Below are 14,036 nucleotides of genomic sequence, written 5' to 3'. Positions count from 1 at the left end.
TCACATATGCCACAAAGTATGGATAGTGTTGCTCTTAGTGGAGCATCTATGGTGTAAGTGCAGGCTCATAGGTATAATTCTAATTTCCACTATTGAGCTATTGTGGCCAGAATTTTTTTATTAGGTGGACACGGTAGGAAGGTCACAGAGATTGAAACAATGGTCTCCAAGATCGTGTGTCTCATGGTGCTTTTGCTAACATTAGGCGTGCGGGCACTTTGAGTATGAGGTAGGAAAACATTGTTAATGAATGGCAGGTCTTGGACTTATGTTACGTTTTGTCGTGGTAACTTAATGAGACAAATTAATTTGCTCTAATTTTACCGGGGTTATGAAAAGTACTGCAGCCGATGTATGAGCAAGGGGAAGGAAGTGAACTCTCTGTCTTCTGCAAGCAGAAGGGTGGAAAATGTCTCTTTCCTACATGATTATAGACAACAGGAAATAGGCAGGGGAAGCGGTCAGAGTCAATAATGTGTCTCATTCTCGCGCACAATCGATTACTTAACCTTTTCTCGTATACATATAACAACACGCATAGCCATACATACTGAAATGTCACAATTCCTTCGTTTGAATAAAATGTTAAAAATATGACTCTAAGTAAGTAATAAGATTTGCCTGTTAAGCTAAATCTTGTCATTTAATCAACTGTCAAAGTTTTCAATCGGAAACTTTAATTTTAATTGTCTCCACCTTTACTGTCTCTCGGTTGAAGTACCAGTCTGGGATCGTAATGCTTTCAGTAACTGAAGGTGGCACCGAAGTTGTCGGTCGTAAGCACCATTGAAAATCTTTATAACAAAACAGCAACGGAGACTTTCTTAGCTGTATCCCGTTCTGCGATCTACTCTACTTCTTAGAACTTGTACAACCTAAATCGTTTCCAAATCTACATATTATAATGAATGAACCACTTAACATACAGCTTTAATTAAATACAGATATGTCGGAAATATTAAAAGACGGGAAATATTATCAAAACAGGATAGGGAGAGCTTTCAACACGAAGCTTAAGTCAACGTCAACCTCCGGTAAACGTCAACCTCCGGTCATTTCTAATGAGTTTAGCATTTGTTAAAACAAGTCCCTCCACGTAAGACGGTTACTTCAAGGTTGGGAATATAAACAGTCGTTGTGAATCGCGGGAAACTACGTCTACTGTCAATCGTCAAGGGAATAAGCAAAGAAAGGAAGTGTAGTTTGGGAGGTTGCTATCAGTCAGGTTTACAAGCCAATGCCAGGCGACCCAATAAGTATTACTGAGTTTTTCACACTGTTTTCTCTATCATTTTCTCTTATTTCTTCATCCTCTGAATGATCGGAATAAATAAAATAAATGGTTTATATACCCTAACCTAGCCTCTGTGACTCTTTATTTATTTTACACTCCAGTACAAGGACGTATATCTCTCATACACACATGATGTAATTAATTAGGCAACACAACTGATTATGCTAATCCGTGGACTTATCAGAGGTTGGTCAACATCGGAAAGATAGTGATGTTTTAGTAACCATTCCTATCTTTCGCGATGTTGACCATCCCGTAAAATCCCTGTGAAAAACTCAGTAATACTTATTGGGTCGCCTGTGCTCAATGTTAAACATCTGAAATCATGGATAGGAATGAGGAGGGTGTTACATAATAATAACTTTTCTGAAAAGGACACACTGCATCGGTTTTAATTTTTTCGAACGTTACGTATAACATAGAAGTAATATACAGTCTCACCACCACTATATTGCCTGGGACACTGTTAGGGTGTAATAACAATCCTGTTGGTTTGGATAGGCGGCTGGATATGATGGTGAAGCAAATGATTCCGTGTCAAAGGAAAGATCACCACCACACTCTCCGATCACATAGCTTGAATAATCATCAGCAATGTAACTCGTCCATGACTCAATAGTATCTAAACTGTCGTAGCTGTGATAAAATTCCCCTGAGAAATTCCTAAAGGGCAAAAGCAAAAGTATTCGTATTCAAAATTATGACACAATGTACATAAAGTGGCACTCCCACTTGGTAACATTTTAAACACACTTTAATGCCAACGGTATATAGTGACGTGGCGACTGCGCGTTGATCGCGAGATATCGATAAAAATTTGTCATTTCCCGAGCGTATTTTCCACATCCCGAAGTTTTACGATCGTTTCTGATTATGACCCGAAATCCCCCGAAGGTTTGTTGTTGTGCTGATTAACGATATTCTATAGGGAGTCCATAATAAGTTCGAACGACGCAATTAATTTACCTCCCACTGCAAAGACTTTATATACAGCATTATGCCTTTACCTCAGGTAAGTTTTTTTAAAACTTCTCCTTAGTTTTTGTTGTTTTTATTATTCTCAATCAGTTGTATTATATTTTTAACCAATACCACATAGATATCAGTTTTTACGTGTAAAATATTAGCCGCCTCTGATGACTACATTTTGTCGTCTGCCAGTGCTGAGACAGCCTGTCGGCCAAAAACTAAGTTCCATTTCGTAAAAATATTTTCAAGTTGAATATGCAAGAAAATGTACAGTTCAGATTTATATCACTGATATCATTTCCAACCGCGTCGAGGTAGTTTTTGCCATTTTCAGTTTCAAAATGTTGAAATCCTGTCAATGTCCATTGCCACTGTATTGTATTGCATTGTCAACCCGAGTCGGTTATCCGTGCAGTGCTTTTTTAGCAAGGCAAAGATCTGTTATACTTAGGTGTGCCGACCCGCGATTATCATGGTGTTTCCATTATGAAATGTTTATTTAGTCAAATGTACTCTTAATATTTAGACAGTTACTGTAGAATAGAAAGGGTTAATCTGTGTGCAACCTGAACTGAGTCACAGATCACCGATGCATCGATTATCAATGGTTAATACGGCTATTTTTCAATCAGGTTCGAACTCACAACATGCAGCATCAGTCGCCTACTAGTAGCGGAGAGGCAACAGAGTCTGACAGAACCGCTCGGCTAAATCCCCACTTTCAAATAAGAGTGGTTCAATAACCGGCTAAGGGACCGTCTCAGATTGTCACAGAAGTTCAAGAAATTCCTTCGTTTAGATCAAAAACCCCTCACCCTAAACGAAACTTCAAAAGTGTGAAATGTTCATGTCTGCCTGAGAGTACAATGTTGCATTTTGGTATAGCTACTAAAGACGTATTCCCCTTGCCACATTTCAATTAAGGTAATCGATCAGATTTGAGTACTAACAGGGCATTTTACCGCATAAAAGTTTCATTTTAGTTTCCTTTCCCTTTTTGCATCTCTTGTGCTGTTCTTTGTCTTTGCGAACACGAAATTTGTAGTTGGTAGGGGCGGTAAATAAGCAAGAAACTTTGACAAGGGGTCCCAGGCATGTTCAATCATATTAAAACGACTATGACCGGGTGCATAACAAGTGAGAATAAAGACATCTAGTGGTTAGAGCAGACGCTTATAAATAGCACATTTAAATATGATACTTTTTGTCGTTGTATAATTTGATGCATGAAAGGTTTAGGATACAATATTACTATTAGTAAATTGTGTTTGGTGCACGAACGAAATGGAAACAGTTACAAATTTTTAGGCACGAGTGTGCAGTTTTTCTTTAATTTAAAATAAACATACGAAACTTGTGATCAAAAATAAAAGAGCGATGGTGAAGTTCACTATTTGAATTGAGGTCAAACGCCCTCCCCCCCTAAACGAATGAATTTCGCTTTTTGAACTTTTGCGACAATCTGAGACGGTCCCTAATTTGTCACATTTTTCTGACTGCGAACGCTCCACACGTTCAAGAGTTCGTGAAGCACTCACGCACGTACGCTTACTATTACGCATCGCACACACAAACTTTATCGAAGCGAAGCAATGAATACATCGCTTAAACTGGGCGAACGACAGTCTCGGGGACAATTCTGTCCAACAGCAGAGCTATCAACCCAGGGTAGAAAATACGGCTAGTTTTCAATCGGGTTCGAACTCACAACATACGGCATCAGTCGCCTAGTGGAGAGGCAACAGACAGAACCGCTCGGCTAAAGAATGCCGAGGCGCTCCCGATAGTTTTCCCAACGGCTATACTAGTCACCTAAGCAAATTCTTATTGAATCAGCAAACTTTCTTTTACTTTTTTTGCCGAGTCAGTACTAGTCGGCTTTCTCCCACGAGGCATGACCGATCACCGACGCCAGCGGTACTGTGGCGTACAGCAGCGTCAGCGTAGACTTGTACGCCATAGCTTAGTTGACAATGGCCCTAGAGCCGAACGTTCGATGTTCGGAAGCTGAATTCAGGTGGCCACCGGAATTCAAAATTTTACTTTTTGAGGACATGTTTTTATCAATATCTCATCGTCCGCGTGCAGTCACCACGTCAAATATCGTCAAATATTAAAAAAAAAATTGTTTTAAAATGTTTCCAGGTGGGAGTGCCACTCTAATTATTTAAAGGAAAGATATTATGCATATTTGAAGGAATGAAACGTCTTGCAAGAGGGAAGTTAAAATGTCAAGGACACACGCTGAAAGAGATAACCGTTGATCTGTCTAGTCATCCAGTAAACCTGTGCAAATGTAACACACGGCTACTTGCCAAAGGGAACTGTAATATTATTCTTCAAATAAACTTTGAACAAATTTTATTCAGAATTCCAATAATACCGTCACGTGGCGATCAAAATTCGCCCGGAGGAACAAAAGAGCTCCTACAGTGCGCAAGGATTGAAACTACTACAAAAAAAGACTTTAATAACAAAATTATTGAGATAAAGCTAGGGTAAAAGAGATTGTGTTCTTCTCTTCCTTTTTTTTTCTTTTTTTCTTTTTTTTTGATGGAGTTAATAATGAATATAATTATTGCAGATAGATATTGTAGAAAATACCAAAGGTATCGCTCACAGGATAAATTATGACGTAATAATGATGATGAATATTTACAGAAATTGTAAACATTAGTCGAAACACTATTTTGCAACATTTGAAACGCTCGACCACCGTCCATTTAAAATACAAATATACACTGCATGATCAGTCAAAGTGCACTACGTACACGTATTACGCACTTATTGCATCATCATCAAACTAGTTGTTACTCCTTTAAACACTTCAGGTAATTCTTAATTTTGAAAGTCTTTACATGTTCATAAATCTGATTAACTATTGTCTGACTACACCTTTTTACACACTGCGCCGATTAAAATTCTAGTCAGGACTGCCATGTTGATATTACTCAAACTACTTATTCGTATGAACTTAAGGATCATACATGTATGGCGAGGTACGAAGAAACAAATATAAACATGATGGATTTAAGTAAAAAATACCGAATGAACATACTTGTAATTTCTGGTCATGCATCTTAAGTTTAAGTAGAGAAAAAAAGGATTCTTGTGAACTAATATAAATTTAATTTAGTTGATTTTCTTACCTTCCTTGATAGAATTGTATTCTACATACACAGAAATTGCATCGTTTGTCCGAAGATAAAGGCAGAGAGCCTGCTCTGTTGATTTCATGTGGATCGGGGGTTGTAATTCAGTTAAGTCTTCTTTCCAAGAGAAAGGCCTGAATCGCACAACCCATCATATGCGGTGACCGAAACGGAATATGTGTGTTCATAATAATCAACGAATACCTTCGCCTGACGAACGAAAAGTAAAATACTGTATCAGTGACAAATTGTCAAGCTTCAAATCGTCTAATATAAGATTGATACATCCAAACTTCCCTCTTTCTCCTAAATGGTGGATTTTTGGTCCCCCTTTATTTAAAACAATCAGTAAAACACATGCGTTAGAGCAGGTTTTTTTATCGTGTGAACGTAATAAATATCGATGAATACTAAGTCTACTTAAAACTAAGACCTCCAACATCTTTGTTGTTAAATAAGTTCTGTACCGTTGGCTTAATTACCCTAGGCCTCCTACACGATGATGAGTGGTACATTTTACAATTTTTTCCAAATTGGCTCTTTGAGGTGGCGCAAATACATTGAAACGTCCACTTTAATTGATGTGCTCCTCAGAAGCTTTCGAACATTCTCATCAAAATCAAGAATAAAATCAGACATGATCGACGACGTGCTAATTTCGGCACCAGAGAAACATATTATCTAACAGTTAATTGCTGACACTTGGACCGCAATCCCTGTGTTAAGTCCACTGATATATATAAACCTCCTGTTTTCACAACGATAAGATTGCGAAAAATCCGTTTACTCCAAGAACTTGAAAATAAGCCCTTTGCCACAATGACAAGGGTTAGACCAGCAGAGTGTCAGAATAAGTTTTAGCGTACGGATAATCGTCCCCGAGCCGCAACATATCTTAATAGACTTTTTTTCGCTGTTAATTTTAGTTATTTTAAATCGTAAGGGAAATAATTCTGTGGTACATTTCCGTGATGTATGTTCTATGCGAGCGTACTCGAAACGAGTCCTATCTTGTCTTGTTGACATTTTAAAGGTAGTGCTTTGGAAAGATGAACGAGGAGTTTGATATGTAGCTGATACGCATAATTAATATTTTTTATGTTTAAAGATTAAAGATATGACTAAGAAAATTCGGCGGGTGGTCCTTGCCTTCCGCATTCCAAAATATGCCTTTCAAAGGACAAACATCATACATGAATTAATTTTATAACAGACAATATGAATTCATAACAGGATAGAAAAGTTTCAAAAGGCATTGGAAACTTTATTGCACGTGTACGCTTATTGGAAAAATTGTTGTAAATAAACAATTTCACGCATGCACTGGTGAGACAAATCAAATGCGTCTATACCTGTATTGCATAGCCCGGCGATGTAATTATTCGGAAGAAAACAGTTGGCATCCTCTGGTGTGTACTGATAGTGCGCCCATGATGAAATCTCGACTATTTTTGTCCGATTACAAGAGCCTTCCGCTGAAAAGGTTAAATACTCTGCAAGAAATCCTGGTCGGTTAGCGGAAAAATCCGATGAAAATGTTAAAGTAAGAGCGGACGTTGTTGACGTAACTACATCTGGTATTGAATCGCCGGAATACTCGCCAATCAGTGTACCGGAAAACGATACACCATCGTAGATTTTGACGACATCGTAGATGGGTTCTAGATGAAACATTTTGAAGTACAACTGAAAGAAAGATCGATCATCAGTCACCAGTGTCACCACTATAGGTTAGCAGCAAAACATCCATTTATCAACTGCGAATCGACTGAATTAAATTTATAGGATAAACGGTAAAATTGTTATCGAAAAGCAAGTAGTGTCAAAAGATAAAAGCAAAATCCATTAAAGAAAGGAGTTCAGATTAAGTCAAAGTGTCATTTGTTTTAAAAAACTTACAGCTAGCAGCGATGATTTAGTAAAAGTGAAACATTATTCTTTCTGCCGCCGGCTTAGAAGCCATATTAATGTCAATACAACTATATGCAAAACCGTATTTGTCAACATATTGCATACATTTGAACTTGTTGTCCAACCATGATGTTGTTAATAAATACATTGTCTACATTTAACGGTCGGATTAAGCGTTCAAAGAAACAAGTATAAATCAAACTTTGGGGTTGAATTTGTACGATTCTTAATAATGTCTTAGTTACTGAAGAGAATGTGAAAGACTATTAAGTGTACCAACTGAAATTTTGAAACTGTGCTTACAGTTTTTCGGAACCTCTTTTGGTTCCATTGAGGCCATCTAATTATGTTTAAAGTATGTCGCGTTTGGAAAAATGTATATCACATCTGTGTATAACATATCTTGCCGCCTGAGTTGATATATATGGCAGGAACACCAAAGACACTGTAACAAATCCTACCTCGATACAATTGTAGGAAGGTTATTGTATATGTATTAGATATATATTACTTACGAATATCTGTGCGTCACTGCTGCCAGCTAAAATGATATACGTGCAATCTTGTTTGGTACTATAGAAGCCAGGATATCCAGGTGAAGATATCTGTCCGAAATCGCCATAGAAAATTCCGCCACACTCCCCCAGTGCCCTCTTTTCTGTAAAGATGTTTTAAAGTGTTGATTGTTAGATTCAGTTTTACGATAATCTTAAACAGGAACGATTCTTGTGCTATATCACAGAGGAGATATTAAAAGTATAGTGTCACCTGTTCCAATTTTGCCACAGTTACCGTGGAAATAGAAAATCTAACCAATCACAGATTTTAAGCGGGTGGCCGCTTTTTAAAAACAGCGCCCTCACATTGGCATTTTGAATATCAAGGAACGCCCCTTTGACCATATATGGGCATATTTAGATTACAGGTGACTGTTTACCTTTAGAGGCGGAGCCTCTCTTAAAAGGGAGCGAAGCTATGGCGGCGTTCATTGTGCAAGTGGACATAAAACAGGCAACACGCGGGCACTCGCTCCAGAAAATGCCACTTGGTAGGTTTTTTCCGGCTGCAAAATTGCAGACAGACTGTCAAGTGGTCAGCGTGAAGTTGCTGCCGATCAAACTCTATGGTTATATTCAAATTCTAAAGCGACTGGAAGACAATTTTTTAGGAAATTCGAGCGTTGGTGGTGGGGAATCAATGATCTTTGGCGATTTGAACCGACCGTCAATCAAACGCTTGTATAAACTCTGTTTGCAGGATTAGCAAAGGTGAAAAAGGTTAAGATCAGTTTGTGTAATTAATGTTATAGAAATCAAACATCGTACTAGCCAGGTGTTGACTGGGAGGAGATTTCCACTAATGCGAAACACAGGGATTGAAAATTGCCGCTTTAAACAAAGACGGTAATATTCACAGCTATTAATGTTTATCAAGTACTCATGCATAGACGAGTTGCAAATTGCATACCTACAAAGTCATGCAACTATATTGACATCTAGAGCAGATCTGCTTAAAATCTGACATTAACGAGTCTTTAAAGCATGGTTTTTGGTTATAAACAACATGCAGCGATGTACATCAATCTAGAAGAACAACCAAATAATCAATTTTTACGGGGAAAGGCAAATATCCGAATGACAACTACCCCCCCCCCCCCCCACCCCAAAACATTGGAAAGCAGTGTTGCGGCCAGGAATTTTAGATCAGTGGACACTGTGTCCCACTACCATTTATTTTGGGGACAGGTCGTACATTTTAGGGACAAACAGTTGTAAATCAGATTTTGCACTATTTCGTAACAGGCCACACCTTAGTTTCACTGAACATAATTAAGCTATGCTTGAATTTCAGGCAATTGAAGCAGTATACCGTGTCTGCCGCAAATCAGAGCTCAGAAGGACTACAGTCAAGCAAATTATGATATGAAGTGCAGCGTTTTAATTACTTTTAATCATATAGCTAGCTCCGAAAGTACGTAAGTATAAGCCTCAAAATAATTATGCAAAACAGAGATCATCATCAGTAACAGTACTTGCAGACTACATCCATCACAGTCGACTCACGAGTGCGCCCGAGGTGACCCGCTGTACGCAAGAGTGCGGGACAACGGGTTCCGTTTTGGGGACATTGTCGCAAGGGCGCGTCCTGGCGGCAACACTAGGAAAGTATGTATTACACGCCAGTGCAGTTCATTTACGAGTTTTTTACATTTTTGTGTCTTTTCATCATTACAGGCCAGGTCGGGACTTTTGTCCTAGCACATGGAATTTTGAATTGCCCATTCAATGATAGTAAAAATACTGTACGAGCCGTTTTTCTTGTTCCTTGTTCCTTGTTCTCTTCTCAGTCTCGCCCAATACTTTCTCGCTCTGTGTTGAGTCATTGAGTCATGCCGTGATGGTATAGTGTTAATTATATATGCAGTATGCAGTGAGCCCTCTCTTGGTGACCACTTGACATTCAAAAGTATTGAAGCAGGAATCCTTTACGAAAAGTTCACTTAGAGAAGTCGCACTACATACTGCATACATAATAAACCAGATAACTGACACTGAAAAGACGTGACTCAATGCACAGAGCGAGGAAGCATAGGGCGAGAGAAGAGAGCAAGAAACAAGGTAAAAAGGCTCGTAAACACAACTAGGATTAATAGCAGTATTCTTTACTATCTTTGAATGGGTCATTCACAAGCCTCTGTGGTCCGAGTTGGTCCGGGCCAAGGTATTTCGACGCCATGGCATTCAACATGCCAAATACCGTAATTTTAGTACAAGAAAATATATGTCATATGATTGGATTGACAAGCCCTAAATGCAACTTCTACGGAAACTGACATCAATACCGAATATTATAAAAACGAGTCTCCTGTCAATACAATATGTTGTTTTTGTTTTTGTTTTGTTTTGATTTTGTTTGGTTTGTTTTTTGAATGACATGATTAAATACCATCTCCTATAAAAAGATTTTCAATGGAAGTAAAGATGCTGCCATGACCGACGCGGGTCCTCAGTACAATAGCCATACATTTACATATTAAAATCAAACAACACAAATAATGAGGGACATGACGTTCGCCATTCATCTGTTCGTTAGTACTTAAAGGAGATATTTACATTGAAAGACGATTTCACGGATACTATTCAGATGATGATTAATAATCAGTGAATCAAGTTTGAGCGATCTTGAGATTTTTAAGTTTTGTTGCTGGCAGTTTTCAACTTCAAAAGTGCAATTATTTACCATTCAGGCAGTACGCGTTTCGTAATCGAAAGAGTTAAACTTGTGCTCTTGCAAAACCTTTCCTTAACGGAATCGTCCAATCACGCCTCATCTGCCTATTCAAAGTTTAAGAAGATTTAAAATTGTGTAACATCTATGATGAAAAGACTAGAGATACAGTTTATTTTAAGAGAAAATTATTTCTATTATCTATAGTGTTATACGCAATTTTGGCCGTATTGAAGCGCAACTAAATTCAGGTAATGATCATTTTTCTTACTCCAAGAGATTTAAAATGAGTCCAAGCAGGCGGTGAAGAAAGAAGAGAATCGAAAAACTTTGAGATTTTAAATACCTGTCCTCGAGGAACAAAGTTATCTTGTCAGAAGACACAAACCTAAATTTAAAGACAGACTTTGATCTGATTATTCGTAAAGAGCCAAGTACTATCGATTGTATTCTGAATTTTTCTCCTACCTTTCAAATTTCACCCTGATGCCTTACAACACACGTTTGCTTATCTACGGTGCCAAATGTGTGCTCTTGATGAACATTGTGTATAATAAGTAATTGCAACGACACGCAAGGCTGTGGTCTTATCGTGGGACCAGAAGACGCCTAAATCTTTGAAGGAAGAACGCACCTTGGGGACAGGTAGTCGAACTCTAATATTTCTACAACTCTTTTCTGATCTACCATTTACATCTGTGGGCTCATTTTAAAGCTCTTAGAGAAAGAAAACCTTTATACCGGCTTTGTTTTTCGAAATCAAAAATTTAATTTTCCCTCCATAGAGTAAACACTGGAATGGCCGCCATTTTGAATTTCAAATATCGCCAAATTTTGGAATATTTGTTTAGCTAGTTCCAAACTTTGCACGGTGATCCCGATTTTTACTGTTGATTTGATATGAGAATGGTTGAACGTTTCATTTAACATTTGAGCAAAAGTTTAAGTCTTTTACTTTCCAGGCGCATACTACCTTCAGATGTAACTTCAGTAGTTCTATCCGAGTCGGAATGGTATACAAGCATTGATTTGCTACCAAGTATTGAAGAGATTTGACAGATAAAGTTATTTTTACTGTTTTGAACCAGGTATTGGAAAATGAAATTGTATAATACATAATCATAACCATAACCATCATGACTTCTATTCATATGTCACCAACTATGAATATTTTAAGAAAAGTTCTTAAAATTTAGTTAGTACTGAGTACTAACTAAGTTTAACTTAATTTATCACTTGCGCTTAAATCACCTTTTCCTTCAGTCAAACCTTTCCAAAAACTCCAATTTTTTCAGCGAGAAATCACATCGCAGACAAATTTCCTCATAGTATTTTGAGGTTTAATAAACACTAGAAATAGCGCGATTGCTTTCTAATAAATAAATCAGACAATACCATATATGAACTTTGACTGACATTGTCTCTATGACACCATATGTCTCAAAGACACAAGCCAATATAGACATCTGAGTGTAAGTGAAGCCGTCTCCATGGACAACTGCTCGTTGGAATAGAAGCAAACAACAATTACTGCCACTCGTTAAAATTTGAAATCAACATAGTTGACAATTTAAGTGTCACCAGGACTTTTGACAAACGTAACTGTGCGTGTCCACTGGTATGGTGTGTTAAGTTTGCTATTTCTTTCGGGATTTACGATGTTTGGGTGGCTTGAACTCGATAGTATATTATTTATATGTATCATCCGTCGGTTCTATGTTTAACAAACTGTATACTCACCGATGTTATGGTCAGTGAATGTCATGTGAGACAAATCTTCAGCCCGGACAAACACGACAGCAAAAAGAAGTAGTGCCGCGGCGGGAGCTGTCTTCAAACGCATCATAGCTTGTTGCTTTTAGTTGTCGATTATGTTGTCCTGATAATGATAATCTGAACATATATGTGTTCGGGTTGAGAAACAAACAAAATTGGTTTAAGTGAATGGATGAAGCGCAAGTTAAGGAGATTTATTGCCTTGTGAAATATTTTGCTATTTCATACGCAATTATATATGGCATCTGTATTGTCTGAAATGTTCGTTTTTTCCCCTCTGAAAACCAGATTCCATCAGTTTTTACTTAAAAGTGCACAAGTCACACTGCGTCCAGAGGTGATAGTTGGGTGTCTGACACTCAACGTCGACTCTTTGAAGTTGAAATTAATTTTAAAAATTGACACAGTAACAAAGTGAAAATCATTGAATACGTCTCTACGACAGGAATGTAGGTCTATTCATTAACTGGACTACTTATGGATTCAAGTTATAAGATTAGAATTGTGGATGGAAGCTAACCGGTCCACTATCTGCACTCAAATACATATAAGAGCGTAATTCATTAGACCGTGACCGCATGAAGTTGATTTCAGTGTGAATTAAATACAGGTTTTCAAAAATTCTGGCGTGCCGAACGTGCACTTTTTCATGTGAATCGCGAACACGCGAAATGAAAAATATTCAAAAGGGAGACTGAGAACACAACAAAACTGGCGCCGCCACAATATGATCAAAGATTTGTAGTTTTGAAATTCGTCTCTATAGCGGCAATGGGGTTCAGTTCACGAAATAACTGGACTCTCTAAAATAGTCTCAAACTTTTAGATATAAACCGATAAACAAACGCGAAACAACATCTTGAAATTGTCTGGATAAATGAGAGGTTTGACACTCACGATGTTGGTCCTTAAACGGTCAATTGTCAGTAATGCCGTTATCCTTTCCGTCGACGATGTACAGATCGATTTGATGTTTCAAGCTGTTACTGATCGTTTGTTTGCGCTTAAAGTTGCCCAAGCAACACTGATGACGTCTTCGCATAACGGGACAAACCCTTGAAAGAGGCCTTCCGTCCAGGTGACCTCATTATACTGGATCAATCTACACGAACAAAGGCTTTTGTCAGTTTCAACAACAATAACGACGAGAGGCATCTTAACTTCAAGGAGGAAGTATAGAAGTGATTATTCGTTTCATACTAGTCTTCCCAATGGCGTGGGAATCGAATGAGAACAACAGCTGTTCAACAAAACAACACAATAACTTGTGTGCTTACTTTGAAGAAACTGGGCTATTATTTGTAGCCGTCAAAATGGCACTTGATCCCTGACGGAACTTTGAAGTATTGTCGTCCTAGAAAAATGTATAAAAAGGAAAGTTTCATGGTTTTCTTTTTGTTTCTCATGTCAAATATTTTGAAAGATAAAACGCAAATATATTACATTCAGATGTGCAATACATTATATTTGTCTGATACTCAGATTTCTTTCATGAAGTTTCAGTATATTACTGAGACGAATTTTTAAATCTTCAAGTTGAAATCTCTCAACTGGTCGTTTGATGCTGAAATTCGTCGAATGATACAAATTACAATCGGTGATGATATTTCCCGGCAAACACGCAGTCTTCACCATATATATTTTTTATTCGTAATCTTGCTGTTCTGCCAACATCATAAAAAAGTGATTTAAGCATAATTTTTAAC

General features: G+C 37.8%; 1 protein-coding gene across 1 annotated transcript; it reads right to left on the bottom strand.

Moving 5' to 3' along the window:
• Window positions 1-5,417: 5,417 nt before the first annotated feature.
• Window positions 5,418-13,332, bottom strand: LOC139148735 (bone morphogenetic protein 1 homolog). The gene is made up of 5 exons (XM_070720205.1): window positions 13,228-13,332; window positions 12,295-12,447; window positions 7,842-7,984; window positions 6,768-7,101; window positions 5,418-5,625 (listed from the first exon to the last, which is right to left on the bottom strand). Exons 2-5 carry the CDS (start codon window positions 12,398-12,400, stop codon window positions 5,609-5,611), a joined length of 600 nt encoding a protein of 199 aa, XP_070576306.1. The 5' UTR covers window positions 12,401-12,447; window positions 13,228-13,332; the 3' UTR covers window positions 5,418-5,608.
• Between the last annotated feature and the right edge of the window lie 704 nt (window positions 13,333-14,036).

The sequence above is a fragment of the Ptychodera flava genome, chromosome 13 (genome assembly GCF_041260155.1).
Source record: "Ptychodera flava strain L36383 chromosome 13, AS_Pfla_20210202, whole genome shotgun sequence".
Taxonomy (NCBI): domain Eukaryota; kingdom Metazoa; phylum Hemichordata; class Enteropneusta; family Ptychoderidae; genus Ptychodera; species Ptychodera flava.
Note: the sequence above shows the minus strand (reverse complement) of the source record. Positions and strands in the feature narration are given on the sequence as shown.